Source organism: Sciurus vulgaris (assembly GCF_902686455.1).
Source record: "Sciurus vulgaris genome assembly, chromosome: 7".
In the NCBI taxonomy this organism is placed as follows: domain Eukaryota; kingdom Metazoa; phylum Chordata; class Mammalia; order Rodentia; family Sciuridae; genus Sciurus; species Sciurus vulgaris.
Window position 1 is genome coordinate 21,995,185 of NC_136467.1, and position 27,862 is coordinate 22,023,046.

A 27,862-nucleotide genomic window follows, 5' to 3' on the forward strand; every position below is an offset into this window, starting at 1 on the left:
TAAAAAAAAAAAAAAAACACTTCAAGTGAATCTTAAACATTATCATACAGGTTGATTTGTTTAATGATTTTTTTTTTTTGTTTTGAAAATTGTGAAGGGATTAAAGAGGAAAGTTGAAGCTAGTGTTACTTATCCTAAGTGATGCCTCTAGAACTTGGGCATTGTCTGTCCTTCCTGTTGGGTGGCATTCCTGGGTACAAGGCCATCCAGGCTGATGAGCTTCGTGGAGCCAGTCTGAAGGCAGAAAGAAGCATCGTTAGCTTTAGACCATCACTCTTTCCACAGTGAGAATGTGAAGCAACAGGCCTCTGTAGATCTATAAACACTTCACACACAATCCACAATCTTAGGGACTATCCTTTTACTGTGGAATGTTTGAGAAAAAAAAAAAAAAAACAAGGCAGTAGCTTTCCAGGTCAAAAGTGAGGATCATTGCCCTCCCCTCAACTCAAGATTGAAACTCGGGGTGTCCTTTCACATCGACCAACAGTTTCATGAGCATACATTGTGCTAGCCCAAATTAGGATAGATCCATTCTCTTGAATGTTGACCAACTATATTCTGCACATTGTGTGATCAGCCACACCTGGATTAGGAATTTTTTTTCTCTTACCTGATCTCTAGGAGTTAATCTTTTTTAGAAGATTTACTAAGTCCTTGTCTGAGTTTTGCTCCAGAAGTAGGGTCCATAGCGAATCCTTTGCAAACACAAACAGATTTGTTATTATGTCAAAGCAAAACATTCCCAAGGGTTGGGGGGAAAGATTATGAAATCCTCACATTGGATTCCAAAACCTTAGTTTTTATTTGTATGTTTATTTGTTGGTATCTATACCCACTTTCTGACCTAGGACAAATAATAAGGAAAATGGGGACCATCTCTCAGGTGCTTTGCCCCACTGTCCCCTAGCCCTTTATCTTCCCATGAACTTTGGACTGGCTCCTTAGGGGACCTGCCATTTATACAATATGACCTCAGCATCCCTCCCCACCACTGCCTAAGCTTTCAAAATGTACCCCGAGTATTTCACGTCTTCATGGTTCTTTGCCAGCTCTCATACCAGTTAGGGTTTGCCAAGCCTTATGGAAGCACAGGAAGCCTTCCCTCTCGGGGGTTTCACATGGCTGGACTTGTGACAGAAGCACTGTTCTACTCCTTTGTGCCCCACAGGATGGTTAGGTATGGAGATGTAGAGGTCTCTGGATCTGAGCACAGCGTTCTGTGGTCTGGGTTTGACCACATGGTATGGGACAGGATTTTCAGAGCAATCATTCTTTATAAAAAGAAACAAGTTCCCTCTGTCCTAGAGGCCTCCTTTCTAATCGTCATTCAGTGTTTAATGAGGAGAGAGCAATAAGGAAATTATGAGTCAAACAATCAGAGGATATAGGAATAGGAAAAGCTTTCAGTGTTAGTTTTACCCACGGATATATAGACCTTCTACCAAAGAATCAGAAATCAACACTAAGATCTCACTACGTTTGCCACACAATTCAGTTATGGAAGAAGGGGCATGCGAGAGCAGGCAAGATGCTTAACTTGACAAAAACCCACAGACTAGGGGGTGGGGCCAGTGAGCACAGCCCACAGCAACTAAAGTGAGCGATTCAGTTTACTAACTATGAAGCAACACAGGTGTGGATCCCAGAATTACATTTTCCTAGCAATTTTAGTCTCAGCATAAAGGTGCTGGGGAAGGAACGTGGTGCTGGCACCTCTTTGCCCACCGGTCACTCTGATGCTAAAGCCTTGAGCAAACCACCATCAGTAACTGCTTGCTGACTGGAAGTCAGAAACGCTTTTCCCACCTGAACATTAGAATCTTGGTGGGAATGCAAGAGGAGCCTTTTTTTTTCTTTTTTTTTTTTTCCTGAAATGATTTCCTAATGTTATCTATAGCCTTGACATTTGTATTTTTGGACCCAGTTTTCCCAAAGCAGATGGAGCTTTGGGGAAAAGCCCTGCTGCTTCCTATTAAGTTGCTTGTCCAAATTGCTTAATCCTCATCTGGAAAACAGGAATATGAACATACACTGACCTGCTCATGCTAGCCTGAGGATTAAATGACTTTGTCCATGAAGTGTTTGGAAGAGTGCGTAATTTAAGTGGGGCCACTGTCCATGAACTGGGGACTTATGGAATACAGGAAAAATGTAGAAGCAATCTACCTGCTCACTATCAGGGAAATAGCGGAGGGAGTTACAACGTATTCCTGATATGATACTGTTTTCAAAGAGATTCTTTTTTGCTATAGGGAAATAGTGAAAATGCATTAAGTGGAAAAAACAAACAAACAAACAAACAAGATGATTCCAATGTTGCTAGAAGGAAAACTAGAAGGGAAGAATATGAAGAGAAATAAATTGGGAAAAAATGTCAGAGCTAACCATGGATGGGTGGCAGCATGATGAACGATTTTCAACTTTATAACGTTCCCTCCATTTCCCAATATCTTTTACAGTAAGCTAGAATTTCTTACATAATTCTTAAAATGCTGTTTCTCAAAAGAAATTTTTGGCAGGCTGACTTAAAGTGGCCAGAGACAGAGTTTCTAGGTCAACGTAATTGCCTGACTCACACAGATGTGCCTGACATAGAGTGAGTGGCAGAGGATGTGACAACAGCGTTGACATAAAGGATGTGAAGTCTGAATGCTTTGCCCGGCGTCCCTGAGTTCCCTGCTCACACCCGGGCCTTCCATTTCAACTTGAGTTTCTCTTTACCCCCCAACTCTTTCCTCTGCTTTGGCCAATCCTGCCCTGTGTTCCTGGAGTGTGTCCTCTGCACTCACATTTCCCCATCCTTGTTTATTCTTCAATTTTTCTTGTCAAAATCTAGCTCATCCTGAAAGCCATCCCCTTCCACAAAGCTTCTCCTCTCTCAGACTGCCAATTTGGACAGCCACGAAGCCTCCTGGGCAAAGTTGAGTTCCTTCTTGTATTCCCTTAGGACTTTTCCATCTTGTTGTTAAATACTAGGCAGTTATTGATTGTCCCCCTAGATTTTTAAGGCTCCGGAGGCACAGGAAACAATCCTGCCTGGTAACTGTTGGATGTAGGACTCCTCCTGAGCACCCTGGCAACAATGTCCCCGTTTCACAGGCTAACACATGCTCTCACGTGTGTGTGCCGTGTCTTCTCATGAGACCCCAGGATAAGGAAGGCCTGTGACTTATACACATGCGTCTCCCCTGCTGAGAATTTAGCCATTATTCATGGGGGATACTACATGCTTACTTTGCTAGAGAGAGTTGATAATGAAATCCAGAGTTTGGGAGGTTGTTATGGTTTAGATATGGTTGGGATGTGACCCCCAAGTGTTCAGGTGTTGAAAACTTAGTCCCCAGTGTGGTGATGTTAAGAAGTGGTAGGACCTTTACAAGGTGGAGCCTAATAGGGAGGTCACTAGGGACATCATCCTAAGAAGGGGTTAAGTAATTCTCATGGAACCTCTGTTCCTGTGAGAGTGAGCTGTTATCAAAGGAGCAAGTCTGCCCCCCCCCCCCAGATTTCACTTCCCTTCTTGCCATGCCATATCTCCCTCTTGCATAAGCATTTGCCATTGTGATGATATCCACTGTGAGATACTCACCAGAGTACCAGTGTCATGTTGTTTGGACTTTCAGCCTCAGAACTGTGAGATAATAACCCTCTTTTCTTTATCATGTACCCAGTTTCAGGTATTTTACTACAGTAATGGAAAAATAGACTGATATGGACATTACTAGCTATCTGAAAGACAACAGTTGAGTTTATGTGGCACCATAAATGGCCATAAAGTTAAAAAAAAAAAAAAGGAGAGTAACACATAGTAGCCTAAACTACTGATTTGTCAATTTAGAAATAACAAAGTCCAATAACAAATTTAAAAACATTTTTATCTTTGTCTGCTTTGTGCTGCTATAAGAAAATAGTAGACTGGGAAGTTTGTAAAGAAAAGATGTTCATTTCTTACAGTTCTGGAAGCTGGAAAGCCCAAGCTTAAGGGGCCCTGAGATATCTGATGAGGATCTTCTGGTTATGTCAGCCCATGGCAGACAGCAGAAGGGAAAGAGAATTTACCCCAAGAGAGAGGAAGAGAGATAGAATTTCATGACTGAAACACCTCTCAAATATTCTGCCTCTAAACACTATAGTACTAGAGACTAAGTCTTCAATGCATGAACTTTGGGGGACACATTTAATTCATAACATTCTGCCTAAGCCCCTAAGTCAATATCCTCCTTCCATGCAAAACATATCCATTCTGTCCCCACAGCCCCCAAATCTTAACTCATTTCAGCTTCTAACTTAAAAGTTCAAAGTTCAGAATCTCATCAAAATCAGATGTGGGTGAGGCTCAAGGGATGATTCATCTGTAAAGCAAATTTCCTTCCAACTGTGAGTCTATGAAATGAAACAAATTATCTACTGCTGAAATACCATTGTGGAACAGGCATAGGGTGGACATCCCATTATGAAAGGGAAAAAGAAGAATAAAGGGGTAACTGCTCCCCAATAGGTCCAAAACCCAAGAGGGAAGACAATATGAAATCTTGAGACTCAGAATAATCTCCTTGGGCTCCATGTCTACAAGAAGGACACACTGGAAAAAGGGTAAGGGCTGGGCCCCCAAGGCCTCGGGTACCACCCGCTTCCCTGTTGGAGTTTTGCTGAGCTCAGTGCACCCAGAAGCCCTCATGGGCTGGAGGCTCATGCCCACAGCTTTCCCAGGCTGGGGTTGCTTGCTGGTGGCCCTACAGTTCTGGGGTCTCAGAGGACACATTCAAACCACAGCAGATCCTCATATTACAAATAGACCCTCACATTAACACAGACCAGGAAAAGAAACACGGACACCAGGTATGAGTCTGATTCACGTGCAGGCTGGTTCACATTAGCGAAAGGCATTTCACACTTTTCTCCAAGTCAAACACTCTGGAGAATCAGCTTCCACTGCTGTGCCTCCGCTTCCCCCGCAGAGCTCCAGACATGTGATTCCAGCAATTTTATTTCTAAATGTAATCAGGGAAGGTCACAGGAAAGAAGAAAGTAAAGTTTTGAAACATCTTGAGCCTGAAATGGGGTGAGGAAGGGAGGAAGCTATCTCCTAAAGCTAATTAACATGTCAGTTCCATTTAAATGTCAATAATTTAAAGGAGAAATAAGATCCAACTTTCTCCCATATATTTTGTTCCAGAAGGACTTTTGTGTTCATATGAGGGTCCGTTTGTATTGTGAGGATCTGTCATGGTTTGAATGTGTCTCCTGAGACCCCAGAACCCTAGGGCCACCAGCAGGCAATGCTAGCTAGCCTGGGAAAGCTGCAGGCATGAGACTGCAAATGAGCCAGGACAATTCTAAGTGATAGGGACAGAGTAGTATATTAAAAGTAAGACACAATAGATGAATCCCTGCTCTCTTAAAAATTACATTCCTTTTTTGGTGGGAGGAGAGAGAAAATGAAAAAAAAAAAAATATATATATATACACACACACACACTGAATATTAGATAACAATGCTATGGGGACAAAAACTACAAAGGAACTAGGAAGGTCTCTGTTACTTTTAAATACACAGGTTGGGGAAACCCCACTGGGATGATGAAACTTCAGCACAGAACTGAAACTGGTGAGCTGTGTAGACTGGTGGGCACAGCAGAGGATGCAGCCAGGGCAAAGGCCCTGTGGTAGGAGTGTACATGTCTGCTGTGTTCAAGGAATAACAGAGGCCACTGCAGCTGGAGCAGGGTTGAGAAGAAAGAGTAGAAGGCGAGGTCAGATGGTACTATAGAAGCTAGGACATGCCATTTGAAGAAACTGGCCTTTAACCAAGCAACAAAAGTGGTTATAAACCTCCAGTGACTAATCAAGAGCAAACGTTCCATTTGCTTAGATCTGCTAATCTATTTTTTGATGTTTCAGACTGGTGTCATAATTTTCTGCTTCATATCACCTGCTAACAACAAGACCTGTGAGTCCCAAGTTAGGACCTTTTCCCTTATGCCTTGCTGCCACTTTATGGAAATTAATTTTCCAAGGGAAGAATTTCCCCCTGATTTTCAACAGTACACTAACATGCTGTCTTTTCTTATTACCAGCTCTTTCCCAGTTCAACAGATAAGAGATCAACAGTTCTAGACCCTTGCTGCTACAGCCAGATTCAACTCTACACACTGTCAAAGTTATCTAATCCTATTAAGCTTTGACTTCAGACTTCAAGGAGTGCTTTTCACCTTTTAAGCATTATCCTATATTATCTGAGGATAAGAAATCATAATAAAAAGAAATTGTCTTTTCTGAAAGACTTAAGGGGAAAAAAGCATGTTAGTGAAAGGTTTATCAAACAAATGCACATACATATTGAATTATTTTTTTCTTAGTGAAAACCAAAATCTAGCTCATTGTTACATTTTCACAGATCAGGAGAAAACTAATAATCTGTCAGAATTCTGGGAAAATGGCAGAGTAGCAATCACCAGGAATTTCCTTCCCCATCTAGATAACAACTGCACTGGCAGAATCTGTGTGATGTGACTATTTTGGGACTCCAAAGTCTATGAAGGCTTGCAACTTGGAGGGGAAGTCTTGGACAGTAAAGTGCAGTTAATTTCATCAATTTCAACTTTTAACACAGTAGCAATTACACATCCTCCCCACCCCCAGCCATGTGGTAGGCAGCTGTGCACATGTCCTTGAATCAATCTGCACATGGCTTATGGGAGGCAGGGTGGGCAATAAGAATCCTATCCTCCAAATATTAGAGATCTAGGCACTGATCTTATGTTCTGACAGCTGACTGTTGTTTCTCATCAAAGAGACGCACAAAGAGGCAGGTGGCCGCTGTTGTTGTGCCCCCTGCGGCCCCCCAAGCTGCAATCCATTTCTCCTCTAGCTGAAGGAGCAGACTTAAAGGGAGCTTAAGGAACCAATGTCCACCCTCCTTAATCTTTGTCTTTTTCCCTTCTGTGGAATCAGACGTTAGAAACCAACATGTTCCAAACAACTGCACCTACAGGAAAACTGGAGTGACTGCACATGTCCAGGGAGTAGCCCAGGCTCAGAAAAGGCCTGAGAAGACCTCAAGTTTACATCTCCGAATGTAAAATCTCCGAATATACAATCTAGAACAATTAAAAGGAAAATAATAAGAAACCAGGGAAGGGGGAGAATTTAATTTCCAGAGTTATCACACTATTAGATTCAAATGTCCAGTTTTGAAAAAGAAGATTTCAAGGCACACAGAGAAATAAGAAAGTATGGCCCATTGATAGGGGGAAATAATCAATAGAAACTTTCCTTGAAAAAGACCTGATGACATCTGGCCATAGAGGAGTACTCTTGTAATCTCAGTGACTCGGGAGGCTGAGAAGGGAGGACTGCAAGTTTGAGGCCAGTCTCAGCAACTTAGTGAGACTCTGTCTTAAAATAAAAAATGGCTGTGGATACAGCTTTGTGGTAGAGCACCCCTGAGTCCAATTCTTAGCTTATTAACAACAACAACAAAACGCTGATGACAGCTCTTCTAGGGAGATCTAGGGACAGACTTAAACAACTGTCCTAAAGATGCTCAAAGAACTAAAAGAAGAGGTAGAGAAAGCCAAGAAAATGGTGGATGAAACAAAATGGGAATACCAACAAAGAGAGAAATCCTAAGAAGATACCAAATATAAATTCTGGAACTGAAAATATAACTAAAACAAAAAAGTTACTAGAGGGACTCAAGGATACAGTGGAGCAGGCAGAAGAAAAAAGTCAATGAACCTGAAGATAAGACAATGGAAATTATTACATCTAAGGACTAAAAAGTAAAAAGATTGAAGAGCTGAAGGGAACCAACTCATGGGAATACCAGAAAAAGGAAAAGAAAAAAGAGAAAAGGGCGAGGAGAATGTCTCTGACAACAATGGCTGAAAACTTCCCCAATTTAATGAAAGTCATCACTACAACCATCCAATAGATACAGTGAACTCCAAGCAAGATGAACTCACAGAAATGGACACCAAGACAAACCTTCAAAGGACAAAGGATCTTGACAGCAGGATTAGAAATGCAACCCATCCCGTTTACAGTATCCTCCTTAACACCGTCAGCAATTTTTTTCATCAGAAACTTTGGAGGCTAGAAGACAGTGGGCTTATATAGACAAAGTGCAAAAAAAGAGAAAGAAAAATCTCTGTCACAGAGAATCCCATATTTGATGGAGAAATTAAGACATTTTCAGAAAGCTAAGGGAGCTGCTATCATAAGATCTGCCTTGCTGGGCACAAGCCTGTAATCCCAGCAGCTCTAGAGGCTGAGACAGGAGGATCATGAGTTCAAAGCCAGCCTCAGCAAAAGTGAGGCACTAAGCAACTCAGTGAGACCCTGTCTCTAGATAAAATACAAAATAGGGCTGGGGATGTGACTCAGTGGTCGAGTGTCCGTGACTTCAATCCCTGGTACCCTTCCTGTCCTGTCTGCCCCCAAAAAGTCTGCCTTGAAAGAAATGTTCAAGGAGTCCTGCAGGGTGTACAGTAACTCAAATCTATTGCAAAAAATAAATGTAAATGGATTAAACTCTCCAATCAAAAGACAGAGTTTGGCACCATGGACAAAGCATGATTTAACTATATGCTATCTATAAGAGACTCACCTTAGATGCACAGAAACAAGTAAATTGAAAATGGAAACATTATGATTTGGATGTAAGGTGTCCCTAAAAGTTCATGTGTGTGACAATGCAAAAAGGTTTGGAGATGAAATGAGTGGGTTATAGCCTTAACCTAATCAGTGAATTAATCCCTGATGGGATTAACTGAGTGGTAACTGGAGGCAGGTAGGGTGAGGCTGGAGGAAGTGGTTCATCAGGGCATAGCTATGGGATATATATTTTGTATCTCTACTTTCTGTTCACCATGTGAACTGCTTCCCTCTGCCACATGCTTCTGCCATGATGTTCAGCCCCACCTCAAGCCCTGAAGAATGGAGCCAGCCTCCTATGGACTAATACCTCTAAAATTGTATGAGCCACTAAATAAACTTTTCCTCCTAAAATTGTCCCGGTCAAATCTTTTAGTCACAGCAGCCAAAAAGCTGACTAAAACAGGATAACAAAAGATATAATGTACAAACAACAATTGAAAACAGCAAGAGAGACACACTAACATTGTATAAAACAGGATGTTATATGTTAATAAAATGTTGAATACAGCAAGAAGATATTACAATTATGAACCTAGTCATAGACCCTCAAAAATATATGAAGCAAAACTCAACAAAGGGAGAAATAAACATTCTACAGTAATAGAGACCTCAATTCATTCTCAGCAATGGAGAGAGCAACTGGACAGGGATAAGAAACAGAGAACTTAAACAACACAATAAGCCAGCCGGCTCTGACAGACATATACAAAACACTCTATTCAACAACAACAGCATACACATTCTTCTCAAGTGCACACAGGACATTTTCCAGAATAGACCACCTTAGGTCACAGGTTAAGTCTCCATGAATTAAAAGTGATACATTCCATACAAAGTATTTTCTTTAACCCCAGCAGGATGAAGTTAGAAATCGATAACAGAGGTAAAACTGAAGAATGCAGGAATTTGTGGAAATTAAACAAAACACTGTTAAACAACCAATGGATCAAATAAGAACTCACAAGAGAAATGATCAAATGTAGGAAACTGAAAACACAACATGCCAAAACTTCTGGGATACAGTGAAAGCAGTGCTAAGGGGAAATTTGTAGCTGTAACTGCATACATCAAAAAAATAAGAAATACAATAAAAAATCAACAACCTAACTTTGCAATTTAAGGAATAAGAAAGAACAAATTAAACCTAGGGCTGGGGAAGGAAGTAGAAAATAAGCGTTAAAGGAGAGATACAATTGAGAATAGAAAAATAAGGGAAATAAAATCAGTAAAAATCAAAAGTTGTTTTAAGACCAAGAAATCAACAAGCCATTAGATACACAGACTGAGAAAAAAAGAGAAGGTTCAAATTACTAAAGTTAGAAATTAAACTGGGGAAATTACTGCCTATTCTACAGAATAAAAAGAATTTTATGAGAGTACTATGAACAATAATATTGCAAAAAGTTTGACATTGATGAAATGGACAAATTCCTAAAAATTCAGAATCTACTATGAATAAAGTATGAAAAAATAAAAAATACAAATACACAGAGATCAGACCGGCAACCAAAAAACTCATGGCAAACAAAAGCTGATACTGATAGTGTTAATGGTGAACTCTAGTGAATATTTAAAGTATGATTAACACTGATTCTTCTGAAAGTCCCACCCCCAAAAACAACCTTAAGAGGAGGTAGCAAGTTCTAATTCATTCTATCAGTCTAGAATTACATTAAAACCAAAGACACTATAAAAAAAAAAAAAAAAAACCACAGGCCAATATCCCGTATGAATATTTATGCAAAAATGCTCAACAAAATACTAGCAAACCAAATTCAGCAGCATATAAAAAGAATTATAGAACAGGACCAAGTAGGTAAGGATAGGTATATGAAAATCAATGTAACACACCTTATAGAAGAAAAACTACATTGTCATATCAATTAATGCAGAAACAGTATTTAAAAACTCAGCATCCTTTCATGATTAAAAAAAAAGTACTCAACAAACCAAGAATAGAAGGAAATAACCCCAACACTATAAAATCTATAAATGAAAAACACACAGAATACTTTCAATATAGAGCAAGAATGTTTAGCTGAAACAATTAGGCAAGTAAAATAAACAAACATCCAAATTGGAAAGGAAGTAGTAAAATTGTCTCTTCACAGATGCAGTGGTAAGTAGAAAACCCTAAAGATTTTATCAGAAAAAAGTTGTAACTAATAAATTCAGCAATGTAGCAGTATACAAAGAAAACACACATCAATTCCTTTTCTAGATACTAACAATGAACAATTTGAAAAGGAAATTATGAAAACTTAAGAGTAGCATCAAAAAAATAAACTACCATGGAATTAACCAATGATGTCAAAGACTTATGCAATAAAAACTATACAACCTGGCTAAAAGAAATTAAGGACACATGTTAATGGATTGGAAGACTTATTATTGTCAAGATGCTCCCACTACCTCAAGCATCTACAGATTCAATGCAATTCCTGTCAAAATCCCAATGATCTTTTTTCACAAACAGAAAAATCTGTCTTAAAACTCATATCGAATTTCAACAGATCCTGAAATATCCAAAATGACCTTGGCTGTATCTTGGAGAGATCACACATAAGTGAAAACTTGCTACAAAGCAATGTGGTACTGGCATAGAGATACCTACATAAACCAATGAAATAAAGAGTCTAGAAATAGCCTGCATGTATGGTCAACTGATTTTGACAAGGGTGCCAAGACCATTTGATGGATAGAGGACAGTCTTTTAAACAAATGGAAAATTGGATATCCACATGCAAAAGAATGGAGTTGGACCCTTAGTTGGCCCAATATATAAAAATGAACTCAAAATGGGTCAAAGACCTAAATGTAAAACCCAAAACTATGAAACTTAGGAGTAGGGATAAATCTCCATGATCTTGGATTTGACAATGATTTCTTGAACAGGGCACCAAAAGTACAGGCAACCAGAGAAAAAATAGACAAGAGACCTAATGAAAATATTAAAACATATGAATCTAAGGACAGTATCAATAGAGTAAAAAGGCAATTCACAGAATGGAAGAAAATATTTATAACTCAAGTATCTGATAAAGGTAAAATCCAGGGTGTTAGAGAATTCCTAAAACTCAGCAACAAAAAACAAGCAACTAATTGAAAAATGTGCAAGGGACTCGAACAGACATTTCTCAGAAAGAAGATACACAAATTGCCAACAAGGACTTGAAAAGATTCTTAGCAACACAAATCATTAAAGAGATGCAAAAGCAAACGATAATGAAATACCACTCTATATCCATTAGGACAATTACTATTTTAAAAAATGACAGAATTTAACAAGTGTTGATGAGGATATTGAGAAAATGGAACCCTTGTGTAGTGTTGGTAGAAATGTAAAATGGTCTAGCTGCTGGAAAACATTATTGTGGTTCTTTTAAAAAATCAAAATACCCAGGTGTGGTGGTGTACCCCCATAATCCCAGTGATTCAGAAGACTAAGGCAGGAGGGTCACAAGTTCAAGGTCAGCCTCAGCAACTTGGTGAGATCCCCAAGAAACTTAGCAAGATCCTGTCTCTAAATAAAATAAACAAAACAAAACAAAAAACCTAAAGGCCCCAGGGAAATAGCTCTATAGGCAAAGCACCCTCAGTTCAATCCCCAGTACCAAAAAATAAATAAATAAAATAAATCTATACTTCAACTCAACTTTTAGTCCATGATAAGCCACTCATGAGAAATTTTAAAACTAACAACAAAACTTTTCTGTGCTACTACTTTAACGACTGTGTGACTGGCAATTTTTACTCTAGTTCTGAAAATACCTTCAAATATGACTACTGATTGGAGTCCCCTTATGGCCATGAAATAATTCATATTGCGTGGAAGTACATGTTGATCACGGAGAAGCCTGCCACATCTCCTAATGCAGCTTGAATGGAGAGGGTCAGCACGGTAGAGGTCTAATCCAGCCTGCTGGTTACCAGCTGTGTGCTTCGGAAAACTAACCCTCTTCGAACCTCCCTTTCCTGTTCTATAAAATGCAGAGTGAAATAAGAGGAAGTGCATTGGGAGGATGCAGGGAAACGGGGCCGGCACAAACTCAGTTCTGTCACGGTGGCCAGGCTTTGCTGCTACTTTGAAGAAACTACTTATTTCTAGAAAGGAAACCCTCTATTTTCCACACAGCACCTGACATGCCATCTATTCTCCATGTTTTCGGTTTTCAGAGACTGGAGAACAATGGTTGTAGACTCCTGTTGCTGCAATGGGATTGGACTTTGTACATTGTCAAAGTTGTGTAATCCTGATAAGTTAAGAAATATTCCCTCTTGGCAAATAAGCTTTAACCTCAAACAAACCCACACATCTTTTGTATCCAAAAGCAACACTGGATGTCCTGTTAGCTTTTGCCAACTATGGATGAATCCCAAAGCTGATGGTGACCCCATCACTGGAAAGCTGAAGGAAACACTCTGACTTACCTGACCTGGCGGGGACCCCATTTGGGGTGTCCAGAGCCCTGTTCTGAAGCAAAGCTCCCACAGCACTGGTAACAGTTGGTTCTTTTTTGGGACTCATCTGAGCCCTGCCCTAGAGAGAGGGAGGGAGGGACAGAGCACAGTTCTTTAACCTCAGGTACCACGCAAGAGGTAAAGCTGTGTCCACTTCACTCATGTGCAAGGACCCCCTGTACTCAGGTGAAGGGGACAAGCATGCCCTGCACCTCAACTTCGATTCTGTCCTTCTTTCAGGTAGGTACTCAGCGCCACATCTGGGTTTGGAGTTTTCATTCCATAATCAAGCCCTTATGGTTGTTGGTGGTAAGTTTATTCTATAAAATTAGGTGTATAGAGACATAAGAAATTACTTAATGTGAATAGGATGTAATTATGGAACACGGTATTTTCTCATTACCCTTGAAAATGATTTTGTTTTCTAACATAAATAGAGAAGGAAAACATCAGAGAGAGCAAATGCTTTAAGCATGGCATTCCAACATCCCTAGGCCATATCTGTCCCTGCGGAGCAGCCACAGAATGGTTAGATGAACACAAAATAACAACCAAAATGTCTCTGATGAGCTCCTCTTTACCTCACAACAGATGCACCTCCTGACCCATGGAAACTACAGTAGAAAGATGACCTGCTACAGTGTGTTCTCACCCAGCAAGGATGGCCGTGAGATGGTAGCAGGTAGCTCAACCCCATCAGAACCAAAGAAAGCTATTTTCAGAGGCCCATATTGGTCTGTTTTGGTTAAGGGTATGACACATTTTTTAAAGTTGATTATGTTTAAAATAGAAACATGTTTCTGCTGTGCCATTAATAGCCCTTCAAACCAGGAACAACCCTTCCCTTCTTGTCCCATTTCTGAATAAGCTTCACTATTAGGCAAGGCCACAGGTAGTGACACTGGCTTAAGGGAAGCAGACACTGCCATTCAGATAGACTGGAAACAAGCAAAGGAATGCAGAAAGCGAGCGAGTTTTCTGCTGTGTTCCCAGTCACTGCTTAGCTCTGGAAAACAAGGAGAGGAACAGGGCCAAGTCCCTGGTTACACTCAGGACAGCCAGCTGGCTTTCTTCAGGACTGAATACCACTTCCGTTTACCCCTTCTCTGTGCCTTCTTTGGCCTTATGAGTGCCAACTAACCTCGTAGACTGGTTGGAAGAATCATTTGCAGAAATGTCACTAGCCCCCTACTGCTTCACAAGGTGGAGGGGGAGTTCACACTTATACACTGTTCCAAATGTAGGTTGAATTCAAGCCCCAAGCAGCTATGGCCCTTCCAAACTGGATGCCAACTTTACCAAGAGGAAAGTGGCTCCTTCAGAAAGGAAGGGTAGAGGAGCCCTAGCTGAACACACTAAGTTAGGCTGTCTATGCTCAAACCCATTGTACAGATCCAAGTGAGTCTCAGGGAGCTGAATAAATAGCTCCTTCTGGAGAGCGCAAGCCTAGCATGCGCAAGGACTGCGGTTTGAATCCCCGGCCGGCCGCTCAAATGAGAAGAAAAAGAACAAAAAAAAAACCCAAGTGAGTCTCAGAAGTTACCTACGAACAGTGGACTGCAGAGTTGAGGTCAAAACCTGGGTACTGACTGCAGAGTCCTGGCTCTTTCAACCCTGCACTACTCTCCATGTCCCCTCAGCTGTGAAGACTGAGTCTCTAAAATGGTATTCATGGCCACCAACCCACGCACCGCCTGCAACATACCACCTACCCTCTCTCCTGGGTTCCTGTATCTAGATTAATAGTACAGGTTGAGCATCCCTAACCCCCAAATCTGCCATCGGAAATGCTCAAAATTCAGGAAGTTTTTGAGTACCAATATAGCACCACCACAAGTGGAAAATTCCACACCCAACCTCATAAGATGTGTCAGTCGAAACACAGACATGTAAAAAATATTATATAAAATTACCTTCAGGCTCCATAAGATGTATGTGAGCATATGTGAATTGTGTGTTTAGACTAAGCCGCCCCCACAAGATATTTCATTACATATATGCAAATATTCCAAAATTTAAAAACATTAAAAACCCAACCAGGCGCAGTGGTGCATGTCTGTAATCCCAGCAGCTCAGGAAACTGAGGCAGGAGGATCATGAGTTCAAAGCTAAAGCAAGGTGCTAAGCAACTCAGTGAGACTCTGTCTCTAAATAAAATACAAAATAGGGCTGGAGATGTGGCTCAGTGGTTGGGTGCCCCTGGCTTCAATTCTCGTTACCCTCCCCCCACCAAAAAAAAATCATAAAACCCGGAAACACTTCTGATCCCAGGCATCTTGGATAAGGGGCACTCAACTTGTATTATGATCAGAAGCCCATTTTTACCTCAATTGGTTCTCATCATTTATTTCTTAAATCCACCCTGCCACCCCTCTTTAGTTCTCCTAACCCAGGCCCTCATTTTCCCCATTGCTGTGGCTCCTTCCTGGTCTCCCATAATCTGTCTTGGACAGCAAGAATAACCTGTCTAAAAAGTCAATTGCACGTCACTCCAATTTCCACCGTTCAACTAGTCTGCCCTGCCTATATGATGATGCGTGAGGCTGCTGGTAGACACCAGGTGGAAAAATCATGAAAAGCAGTCTACAGAGAGGAGGCAGAAGCACAGCAAGAGGAAGTCCTGGGATGGACAGAGGGAAGAAGGGCTGCTGAGGCTCCCTGGGATTTCCAGTTCCTGCTTTGGGGCCCTGGGGCTTGCTGTCCTCAGATTTTAACGCATCTGTGCGATCAGTTCCTCTTGTCCTCCAACCTGAACTGGCTTGACTTAAAGCCCTTCTAGGTCAGCTGACCACTTTGCCTTTGCCATCCTGTCACTTCCCCACAGACGCTCTGAGCTTTGGGTGGCAACTGAGGCTGTACGCTTTGTGCACACTCTTCTTTCCCTCCTCCAACTCTGAGCTGGTGAGCTCACGTTGACACTTAAAGGAGAATGTTTGCTTACCTTTGAAAATGCCCAGGAATCCCAGGGACATCTCCCCCACAACCCTCCTACATACATCAATGAAAACACCCTTGTACTGTACTGTTTCCAAGCACCCTACTTTTTTATAGTAAAAATGTCTGATCAACAGTACTTGGCATGGTGTCTGGTATACAGCAGATATTGAACCACTCCCTAATAGAAGAGGGGCGAGAGAGAGAGAGAGAGAGAGAGAGCGCCAGCCCAGAAGCATACTCTATGGGCTATGCTAGTGTTGGAAAATGCCCTATCCCCATGAGATACTGGATTTAAAGGAAGTCTTTCTAAACATGTTACCTGCTCTTCAAATATTCAGGCCAACTTAATGTGTCATTTTTGTTGGCTGAGACACATCTATGAAAATACTGCACTGTGAGTTAGGTCCCTGAGATTTTGAGGTGTCTTGAGCTGCGGGCTGGCTCCAGCTCTGTCTGAGGTTATAATGTCATTGCTATCCAGCTCAGGTTGTCATTTTCCTATTTGTTCCTATTTGTAATAGCTGCTTCCGTTCATCCACAGGCCCCTTTAGCTTGCTGGTTCTGTGGCCTTAAACAAAAGGCTGAAGCACCTCTTCTCTACAGATCAGAAGATACAACCTGGGGAGCATCCTCCCTGGGATTCTCTACCCATGCCCCCAGGTCACTTCCACTCAGACTCACAGTTCTATTCGGGGGTGGTTTAGGCTGCTAATCTCCATCAGATAAACAGGGGTTTAACATAATGCTACCTAAACACATTTTATATATTCCAGTCATCATCCTAAGAAGCTTCAGGCACTTTAGAAATATTTTTCTACAATACCCCAAGGTATTGATGGCTAGAAAGCATGCTTCCAAAAGAAGAAACACCCAGGGGGATGAGTGACAATAATCAACTCTCTTGATCCTTACACTTCTTAGGATGGGTATTTAAGGTTCTTGCAAATTCTACCTGCTTGCCCCAGGCATGCAAGGACACAAAGCCAACACCTGGGGAGAGATATTTACCTGAGCTCTGGATGCCAATTTGGCTGCTGTCTGGGCTGGATCAAAGACTCTTCGAGAAGACTGATCCTTGCAGAAATTTATATGTCTTGTGGCTGCAGTTTCATTAAACCTCCTCATGCAATATGGACACTGAATATAATCTGAGTGTAAAGGCAGCAACAAATTGTAATTAACATTTCAAAAACACTTATGGAGTGGACTATATGAAATGAAATAAATAGAAGTGAACTCTGTCCAACATGAAAGGACAAGGTCCCCAATTCTGGCTCAAGAGGGTCTATTCCAAGGGGAAGGCTTGAAAGGGTTCAAATGAAAAACACAGTAGGGAAACTTTTTTACTAGCTAGGCACTCATTTCAATAAGAATGTGCTGTTCAAATGTTTATAAGGTATCTTTCATAGAAGACAAGAAATTAGTTGTATTTAGGAACTTCCAGATTAAACAAATTACTTAGTGAATCCTTGTATTTAAAAAAGCAGTCCTGGAATCACAGAATGTTGGTTTCAATGGTCCAGAAGGGCCCAGAAGATTCACAAAAAGTCCAGACTCTGGTACTGGGTGAGACAGAGGTTGAAAAGAAATTATGGAGTTACAGAGGGAGATGAGATTTAGTTTTAAAATGTGGACTTGGGGGCGGGGGTGGGATTAGAAGACACTGTCACTAACAGAAAGACATACTGCTTTTGCAGCATCTAGATTTTTTCACTGAACTAAGAGAGGAAGCAAACAATATATTCAGGAAAGGAGATGGTGAAAGGATAAAAGGTGGCCAGGCTGTAAAACCAGAAGGAAGAAGGAAGGGTGATAAGTATATGACTTCAGAAACAGCCTCAGCTTCTGAGCCGCAAGGCCCAGGCAACTCCTGTTGACCCCAGGTACGACCTCTGTGGTTCTGTGAGACACCTTTTTATCTGAAGTTTTCTTTCATTTGTAACTATCACACATAATTGGCTAGAAAGAGAAATGGGAAGTGAGAAAGATCCAAGGTCTTTTTGGAATGTGGGGCTGTGCATAGCAAAGTGGGGAGGTCAGGGTCAACCCCTCACCAAAGCAGGCAAGGATTAGGGTTTGCTTTGTTTTGATTTAGGCACCTTTAAGGGATAACAAAGGGGATATGTGTGACATAAAAGAGGAATTTTTTCCCCCAAAAGGATCAATCTAAACTCAGGATAGAAGTTCAGATTGGCACATAGTCAAAATTCCTACATGAGTGGTAAGTAATGCAGTGATATCTTCGAGGTTAAGAGCTTTTTGTAAGCAATTTGGGGAGTTTTCTATTTGAACGAATTGTTTCCTAAAATAAACCCTCCTAAAGTGTAAGAATGTAAGAATTGTGAGCATTTATAAATGATCTCGGAGTCTTACCCTTTGTTCCACATTTAGGAAGGCAGCACCTAATCCTTAATTTAATACATACTGAACACCTACTATGTGCCAGGCACTGTTTTATATTTGGGGATGCAATCAAAGAGTAAGATATAGGAACAAAAATAGAAAACTTTCACATGGGGACAAATAAATTTAAAAAATAAAATAAAACAGAACAGTATTGGGAAATGATGAAGACCTTAAGTTCTGGAGCCTGCCTAACTGGTTTTGAGCCTGACTTTTTCATTTGCTGTGTGTGTAAACTTGGGGGAGTTACTCAACCTCCTTAAGCTTCCATTTCCTCAGCACATACATATTCTATTTCATCAAGTTGTTGTGAAAGTTAACTGATAATCCACACAAGGGCTGGCACAGGAGGAGGGCTGGAACTTACTGAGTGTTTTATAACTGACAGCTCTTGCCATAGGGAACAGGTCAAGACTGTTTCCAACCACCAAACAGGAGTGTAACTGCTTAGAAAAGCTAATATAGAAAGTGCCATCATCTTTCAGAACTCGCCATGCTGTAGAAAACCCATCTAGAACTTGGCGCTTCACTTGGTGGTTATTTCTTTGGTTTTATCAGCTAGACTCTCAAGTCTTTCATCAGAAATCCTGCTACCTGTCCATGAAACCCTACTTAGGTCAGGGCAAAGACAATGACCACTGAAGTGTTCTCTTATTCCCACTTGTCTGTTCATCCATGACACCCTCTATGTGCATGGCGCTCCAGACCCCCACGGAGCAACAGGGTTGAAGTGCATTTCCTGCCCCCAAAAATCTCAGAGACGATGAGACAAAGAGGCAATTACCAGTTGGTGGGATAAGCCATGGGAGGAGGGAGCACCAGGTCCTCTGCAGTCCACAGGAGGGACGTGAAGTCCAGTTGTAGGGGTGGGTAGGGACTGCCAGTTGTATTTATGTTGAATGTCAAATATTCTGAGAATGGAAAAGTATTTTTCTACAGCAATCATCTAAACTTGTAGTGACTGAGGTACCTGTTCTATCCTCATCTCAACTGGAATCACTTCTCTTCCTCCATCAATAGTGCTTTTGTAAAAATTCCTAGGTCCTGTATATGTCAACAGATAATGTTTTAAAAAGTCAGATTGCATATGGCTTCTTATGAAAAATGTTGTGGCCAAATCACATATAAAATCAAAGTAGAAAACAAACATCATTTTAAAATGCAAACATTGTATCGAGACCCCTATGTGCTCATGTAAATGGTGACCAAATGTCCCAGGCCTCACAGAATAATTCTAATCATGAATATCATACATCACTGTCCCAATAAAGTGTCACAATATCCTGGAAATTTGAATTATCAGCAGATTTAGTTAATCAGTAAGAACTAGAATAAATAAATATATGTCACAAAAAATCATGAAAATAGGGAATCAGTCTGGAAAAAAAGGAAATTACTTGCAAACTCATGCATATTAGGCCATATTATATATAATTCTAGTTGTGTGTTAAATTTTTTAGTAACTAAGCTTGAGTACTGGGTCAATGTAAAATCTCTGTATAATCAAAATAATCAAATTGTAATGAAAATGTGAGATTGTATATAATCATTTTACTTATTGCATAAAATTATAGTTAAGTGCAAGGAAATAATTATAAAAGTATGTTTGGCATAAAAATGTAAAAGGAAGAAAAATAAGTTGAACTTTTAATGAGACCTTGCAAAGGGAATTTATTTTTTTGAGAAACACTAATCCCTGCATTTTAGATCCAACTTGATAATGAGAAAAATTTCCACAGCACAACATCTGATATGGTTTCACTTATACAATTAAAAAACCATAAGGTAGTCATCAACTCTAGCTTCTGATCTTAAAATGAAGCTATTTCTCATAAAAGATTTTTTCTATGAAGCTTGTTACCAAAGTACTTGTGTATTCCTAAAATTGTAGCCACAGATTTTTCTACCAAACAGCCTCAGACAACACTTTATTTTAAACTACACTTTCATTAGTATACAGTAAAAGTGAAGCAATTGTGAAGATTATTTTCTGAACTAGAAGTTTAGCTGATTTTCATATTATGATTACACCATGGCTTCTTTTGTAGTTTTTTCAAATGAACCTTTTTGAGAAATAATTTACACACAGGCTTGTACTGAAGAAAGCATAGAGTTCAATGAATTGTGACAAACATATAAATTTGTATAACAACTCCAATTAAAATATAGAACCTTTTCATTACCCCACAAAGTTCCCTCTGGGCCCATTTCAGGAAATATTTTGCCAAACCTAGTCCCAAGCAACCAAGGATTTATTTTCCTGTCACTATAGATAAGTCTTATTTGCTCTGTAATTTCATGTATAGAACATCCTTGTTTCTGCGTGTACAGTAGCACCTCCTTTTCACTGTTAAGAAGTGTTCCATTTTGTAAATATTCTACCATTCGTTTATCTATTCACATTCATTTTCAGTTGTTTCTGGTTTATGCTGTATGAACAAACCTTTGAACCTTCATGTACAAGTCTTTTTGTGGACATATTTTTGCATAAATATCTAGAAATGGAATTGCTGTGCAGGTTGTGTGTGGTTAAGAAAATACTACTCATGTTAAGTGGTTGCACTATTTTACACTTCTATCAGTGGTGAACGAGGCTTGGGTTGCTCCACATTCTAGCCAGCGCTTGAATTGTGTCTTTAATTTTAGCCATTCAAGGGGTGTTGTGGTATCTCACGATAGTTTTAATTTGCATCTCTGGGAGGAAAATGATGTTGAATATCTTTTCATGAGCTTATGGATTATTTCCCGATGTGTCTATTCAAGCACCTTTCATGTGTTTTCTTATTAGGTTGTCTTATTATTGAGTTGTAAGAGTGCTTTGTATGTTCTTGAGGTGAGCCCTTTATCAGAAATATGCATTTGAAGTACCTCCAAGTCTGTAGCTCGCCTTTCCATTGTCTGGTGTGTCTCAGAACTGAAAATTATTTTGGCGCAGCCCAATTTACCAAATTCCTTTAAAAAAAATGTTAGTGCATTTTGTGTCCTAAGAAATCCTTATTGACCAATTTTTTGAATTTTCTTTTCTCAGACTTTTATAGTCATAGCATTTGGGTCAATAATCCATTTTGAATTAATTTTTATATACTGTAAAAGAATCAGGGTTCATTTTTCCTTATAGATGTCATCATTCCAGTATCATTTGTTGATAAGTCTATCCTTTTCCTCATTTAATTACCTTGGCATCTTTGAAAATTACCAACAAGCAGATTGGGGGAAATTCTATATCCAAGTTCTTTTTTAAAAATGTATTCTTTTTAGATGTACATAATAGTAGAGTATATTTTTGACATATTACACATACCTAGAGTATAACTTATTCTAATTAGGATCCCATTCTTGTCGTTGTACATGATGTGAAGTTACCCTGGTTGCATATTCATATGAGAACAAAGGAAAATTATGTCTGATTTAGTCTACTGTCTTTCCTATTTCCATCCCCATCCCTTTCCCTTATTCTCCTTTGTCTAATCCAATGATCTTCTATTCTTCTCTCCCCCAACCCCTTGTTGTATGTTTGTGTCTGCACATCAGAGAGAACATTAGGCTTTTTTCTTCTGGAAGTGGATTATTTCACTTAGCATGACAGTCTCCAGATCCATCCATTTACCTGCAAAAGTCCTAAAGTCATTCTTTTTTATGGCTATGTAATATTTCATTGTGTATATATACAACGTTTCTTTGTCCATTCATCTGTTGCAGAGTACCTAGGTTGATTTCATAGCTTAGCTATTGTGAATTAAGCTGCTATAGATGTGGCTCTATCACTGTAGTATGCTGGTTTTAAGTCCTTGGGTATACCAAGGAATAGGATAACTGGGTCAGAGGTGGTTTCATTCCAAGTTTTCAGAGGAATCTTCATACTGCTTTCCAGAGGGGTTGCATCAATTTATAGCCCCACCAGCAATGTGAGTGTATGTTTTTCCCGACATCCTTGCCAATATTTATTGTTACTTTTATTTTTGATAATTACCATTCTGACAGGAGTGAGATTGGATCCTGGTGTAGTTTTAATTTGCATTTCTCTAATTGCTTGAGATGTTGGACATTTTTTTCATACATTTGTTGACCAATCATATTTCTTCTTCAGTGAAGTGTCTGTTCAGTTCCTTTGCCCATTTATTGATTGGATTATTTGTTCTTTTTGGTGTTAAGTTTTTTGAGTCCTTTATATATCCTGGAGATTAATGCTCTGAGGTGTAAGTGGCAAAGATTTTCTCCTGTTCTGTGGGCTCTCTCTTCACATTCTTGACTGTTTCCTTTGCTGTAAAGAAGCTTTTTAGTTTGATATCATCCCACTTGTTGATTCTTGATTTTACTTCTTTCACTTTAGGAGTCTTGTTGAGGAAGTTGGTTCCTAAGCTGACAAGATGGAAAGATGGGCCTAAATTTTCTTCTAGTAGGCACAGTGTCTCTGGTCCGATGCCTAGGTCCTTGATCCACTTTGAGTTGAATTTTGTGCAGGGTGAAAGATAGGGGTTAAATTTCATTTTGCTATCTATGGATTTCCAGTTTTCCCAGCATCATTTGTTGAAGAGGCTATCTTTTCTCCAATGTATGTTTATGGCTCCTTTGTCTAATATGAGATAACTGTATTTATGTGGGTTTTGTCTCTGTGTCTTCTATTCTGTTCCATTGGTCTTCATGTTTGTTTTGGTGCCAATACCATGCTGTTTTGTTACTATAGCTTTGTATTATAAGCTAAGATGTGGTATTATGATGTCTTGTGCTTCACTTTTCTAAGAATTGCTTTGGCTATTTTGGGCCTCTTATTTTTCCAAATGAGCTCCATGACTGCTTTTTCTATTTCTATGAAAAACATAATTAGAATTTTAATAGGAATTGCATTAAATCTATATAGCATTTCTGGTAGTATGACCATTTTGACACTATTAATTCTGCCTATCGAAGAACATGGGAGAGCTTTCCATCTTCTTAGGTCTTCTTCAATTTTTCTTTAGTATTCTGTAGTTTTCATTATAGAGGTATTTCCCCTCTTTTGTTAGACTGATTCCCAAGGTTTTTTTTTTTTTTAATTTTTTTTGAGATTAATGTTAATGGGATAGTTTTCCTAATTTCTCTTTCAGTTGATTCATCATTGATGTATAGGAACCTAATTGATTTATTGGTGTTAATCTTATACCTTGCTACTTTGCTGAATTCATTTATGAGTTCTGTAAGTTTTCCGATGGAATTTTTTGAGTCTTCTAAATATAGATTCATGTCATCAGCAAACAGCTGGTATCAGCGAATAGTATGAGATCTTATTTTCCAAATTCATATCCCTTTAATTAATTTATTTTGTTTAATTGCTCTGTCTAGGGTTTCAAGGACTATGTTGAATAGAAGTGGTGAAAGAGGGCATCCCTATCTTGTTCCAGTTTTTAGAGGGAATGCTTTCAGTTTTTCTCCATTTAGAATCATGTTGGCCTTGGGTTTAGCATACATAGCTTTTACAATGTTGAGGTATGTTCCTACAATCCCTAGTTTTTCTAGTACTTTGAACATGATGGATACTGTATTTTGTCAAATACTTTTCCTACATCTAATGAGATAATCATGTGATTCTTGTCTTTAAGTCTGTTGATGTAATGAATTACATTTGTTGATTTCCATATGTTGAACCAAACTTGCATCCCTGGGATGAAATCCCCTTGGATCTTGGTGCACTATCTTTTTAATATGTTTTTGTATGCAGTTTGCCAGTATTTTATTAAGAATTTTTGCACCTATGTTCATCAAGGTGAAGTTTTCTTTCCTTGATGTGTCTTTGTCTGGTTTTGACATAAGGGTAATACTAGCCTCATAGAATGAGTTTGGAAGGGTTCACTCTTTTTCTATTTCATGGACTAATTTGAGGAGTATTGGTGTTAATTCTTCCTTGAAGGTCTTGTAGGACTCAGCTGAGAATCTGTCTGGTCCTGGGCTTTTCTTGGTTGGTAGGCTTTTGATAGCTCTTCGATTTCTTTGCTTGCAATTGATCTGTTTAAATTGTGTATGTCCTCCTGATTCAATATGGGTAGGTAGTATGTCTCTAGAAATTTGTTGATGTCTTCAAGATTTCTATTTTATTAAAGTATAAATTTTCAAAATAGTTTCTGATTATCATCTGTATTTTGGTAGTATCTGTGGTATTTCCTTTCTCATCATGAATTTTAGTAATTTGAATATTTTCCTTCTTTTTTTGGTTAGCTTAGCTAACCAAAGAACCAACTTTTCCATTTTTTCAATCAACCAACTTGTTGATTTTTTTAATTGTTTTTGTTTGTTTGTTTCAGTTTCATTGATTTCAGCACTGATTTTAATTATTTCCTGTTTCTACTGCTTTGGGTGTTGATTTGTTCTTTTTCTAGGGTTATGAGATGTAAAGTTAGGTTATTTATTTAGAGACTTTCTATTCTTTTAATGAACTCACTGCAACAATATTTCCTCTTGGAACTACCTTCTTAGTGTCCCATAGTTTTTGATATGCTGTGCCATTATTCTCATTTACATGAGAATAAATTTACACCTTTGTAGATTTCCCATATCTACAAAGTAATTTTTTAAAATTTCACTCCTGATTTCTTCTGGTATACATTGGTCATTCAGTAGAATGTTATCTAGTCTCCAAGTGTAGTGTCTATTTTTTATTTTATTGTTGATTTCAAATTTCATTCCATTATGATCTGATAAAATGCAAGATATTATCTCTATTTTTTTGTTTGTATTTGCTAAGAGTTGCTTTGTACCTAAGATATGGTATATTTTAAAGAACAATCCATGAGCTGCTGAGAAGGAAGTGTATTCAGTCATTGATTATTAGTATAATAATTTACACTAAACAGACATATAGAATATTTCAAATATTCTATATGTCTGTTTAGTGTAAATTATTATTAGTTCTATAACTTCTTTAGTTTTGTTTGGAAGATCTATTCAGTGATGAGACAGGCATGTTAAAGTCACCCAGTATTATTGTATTGTGGTCTATTTGATTCTTTTTTAATGTATTTTTTAGTTGTAGATGGGCATGACCTTTATTTTACTTATTTACTTTTATGTGGTGCTGAGGATTGAACCCAGGGCCTCACATTTGCTAGGCAAACACTCAACCACTGAGATGCAACCCCAGCCCACTATTTGATTCTTGAAATTGAGAATAGTTTGTCTGATGTACATAGATGCTTCATTGTTTGGGGCATAAATATTGAAGATTTTTAGTCTTGTTGATGTATAATTTCCCTAAAGTAGTATGAAATAGGCTTCTTTGGCCCTCCTAACTTTGGCTCGAAGTTCACTTTTTCTGATATGAGGATAGAAACCCCAGCTTGTTTATGAGATCCAAGTGAATGGTATGTTTTTTGCCATCTTTTTACCTTCACTCTGTGGATGTCTTTGCCTATGAGGTGAATCTCTTGGAGACAGCATATTGTTGAATCTTGTTTCTTAATACAACTTACTGGTCTATGTCTTTCAATTAATCAGTTTAGGTCATTTATATTCAATGTTATTATTGAGAAATGATTTTTATTCCCTGGCATTTTGATTTATTCTTGGTTTTTAATTTGAATTGGTTCTTCCTTTGATTGACTTTTCTTCTTGTGTAGTTCCTCCCTTTGCTGGTTTTCAATTTTATTTTTCTTTTTCATGAAATATTTTACTGAGTATGTTTTATAGTGCAGACTTTCTAGTTGTGAATTCTTTTAACTTTTGTTTACCATGGAAGGTTTATATTTCATTATAAATTTTGAAGCTCATTTTTGCTGGGTATAGTAATCTTGGCTGGCATTCATTATCTTTCAGAGCCTGGTATATATTATTCCATGACCACCTAGCCTTTAGGGTCTGGGTTGAGAAATCAGCTAAGATCCAGATTAGATTGGTGCCCCTCTAAATGTAACCTATCATTTTTCTCTAGCAGGCTTTAAAATTCTACCCTTATTCTGTATGTTAGGCATTTTCATAATAATGTGCTTTGGTGTGGGTTTGTTCTAATTTTGTATATCTGGGGGTCCTGGAAGCCTCCTGTATTTTATTTTCCATTTTGTTCTTAAGGTTTAGGAAAATTTCCCTGATATTATTTCATTGAAAAGATTGTGCCTTCCTTTGGTTTGTGTCTCTGACCCTTCACGTATCCCAATAAATCATAGGTTTGGTCCTCTCATGTTATCCCATATTTCTTGAAATTTCTCTTCATGGTCTCAACATCTTTTCTCCATGGTCAACTTTATTTTCAAGATTATATATTTTGTCTTCATTGCCTAAAAATCTATCTTCCAAGTGGTCTAGTCTGTTTATGATACTTTCTATTGAATTTTTAATTTGGTTTCTTTATTCCTTAATTTTGAGGATTTCTGCTTGATTTTTTTTTCAGAATCTCTCTCTTCATTAAGTGATCTTTCACTTCCTATATTTTCTCTGATTGCATTCCTCACATAGTCCTTTACCTCAGAGATCAGTTTAACAATGAACATTCTAAACTCCTTCTCTGACATTTCTTCCACTGTGGTGTAGATGGATTCTATTATTGAAGTATTTTGGTTTGTTTGGGACAATTTGTCACCTTGATTTTTCATGCTGTTTGTGTGTCTAACCATTTAACAGTATGGATCTGAGGCAGTTGAGTTTCTACCCTGTGGACTTACATTGTCACTGAAGGCTTCCAGTACCTCAAAGTTTAGGGGGAGACACATACTAACAATAACCAATGCAAAGAACATACAGCATTAAACCAAATATTTCCTGCTATGATATCTACAATGTTAATTGTCAAAATAAACAGAAATGATGTGAACAGGTATTGGCCTTAGTAATATAGTAAGTTGCAAAAGGGTTTACAATTTCAAATGATGAACAGAGCAAGAACAGAAGTGATATAGGATGAGATGATTATGAGCAAGGAGAAAAGAAAATAAAAGTAAAAAAGAAAGAGTATGAGTAAAAGAGAGAACAATAGAGTTTGGCTGTTAGCAGAAGAAAAGAGAGAAAAAGAATCAAGGGAAATAGATAAGTGAGAAAAAATATATGAAATAAAAGTTTAAAAAATTATAAAGAGTACAAAACATAACTTAAATATACTAATCAAACATCCTAGTCCTCAAAATACTGATCCATGAAAAATAACAGTATTCAAAAAATGCTAGAAATGAGAGAAAAGAAACAAATATGTATTAAGTGTCCATGCACCATTCAGGTTATAATTAATCAGAAAAAAAAGGAAAAAGAAATCTTGAGGAAAGTTAAATTGTTTCCATTGGAGTTAAAAAAATTCTCAACTTCCCTTTTCAGCAGTGATATGTGGGGTGGGCTCTAGTGTGATGTCTGCTCCATCCTCAGGGTGGGTTCACTGGAGTATGAAAGGAAATCCTGTAGACAGAGCTCCTGGAGATAGGGTTTAGGTTTAGGTAGGCTCCAGGTT

The 27,862-nt window shown here is 38.7% G+C and overlaps 1 protein-coding gene across 1 annotated transcript in view; it reads right to left on the minus strand.

Annotated features, from left to right (window-relative positions):
• Window positions 1-56: 56 nt before the first annotated feature.
• ZC2HC1B (zinc finger C2HC-type containing 1B) overlaps window positions 57-27,862 on the minus strand; it is a 49,485-nt gene continuing 21,679 nt past the window's right edge. The window contains exons 5-8 of the mRNA XM_079146899.1: window positions 17,071-17,210; window positions 13,096-13,204; window positions 614-698; window positions 57-234 (exon numbers count right to left, since the gene is read on the minus strand). Coding sequence (XP_079003025.1) covers window positions 628-698; window positions 13,096-13,204; window positions 17,071-17,210 — 320 coding nt within the window. The 3' untranslated portion in view covers window positions 57-234; window positions 614-627. The remainder of the gene's footprint in view (window positions 235-613; window positions 699-13,095; window positions 13,205-17,070; window positions 17,211-27,862) is intronic.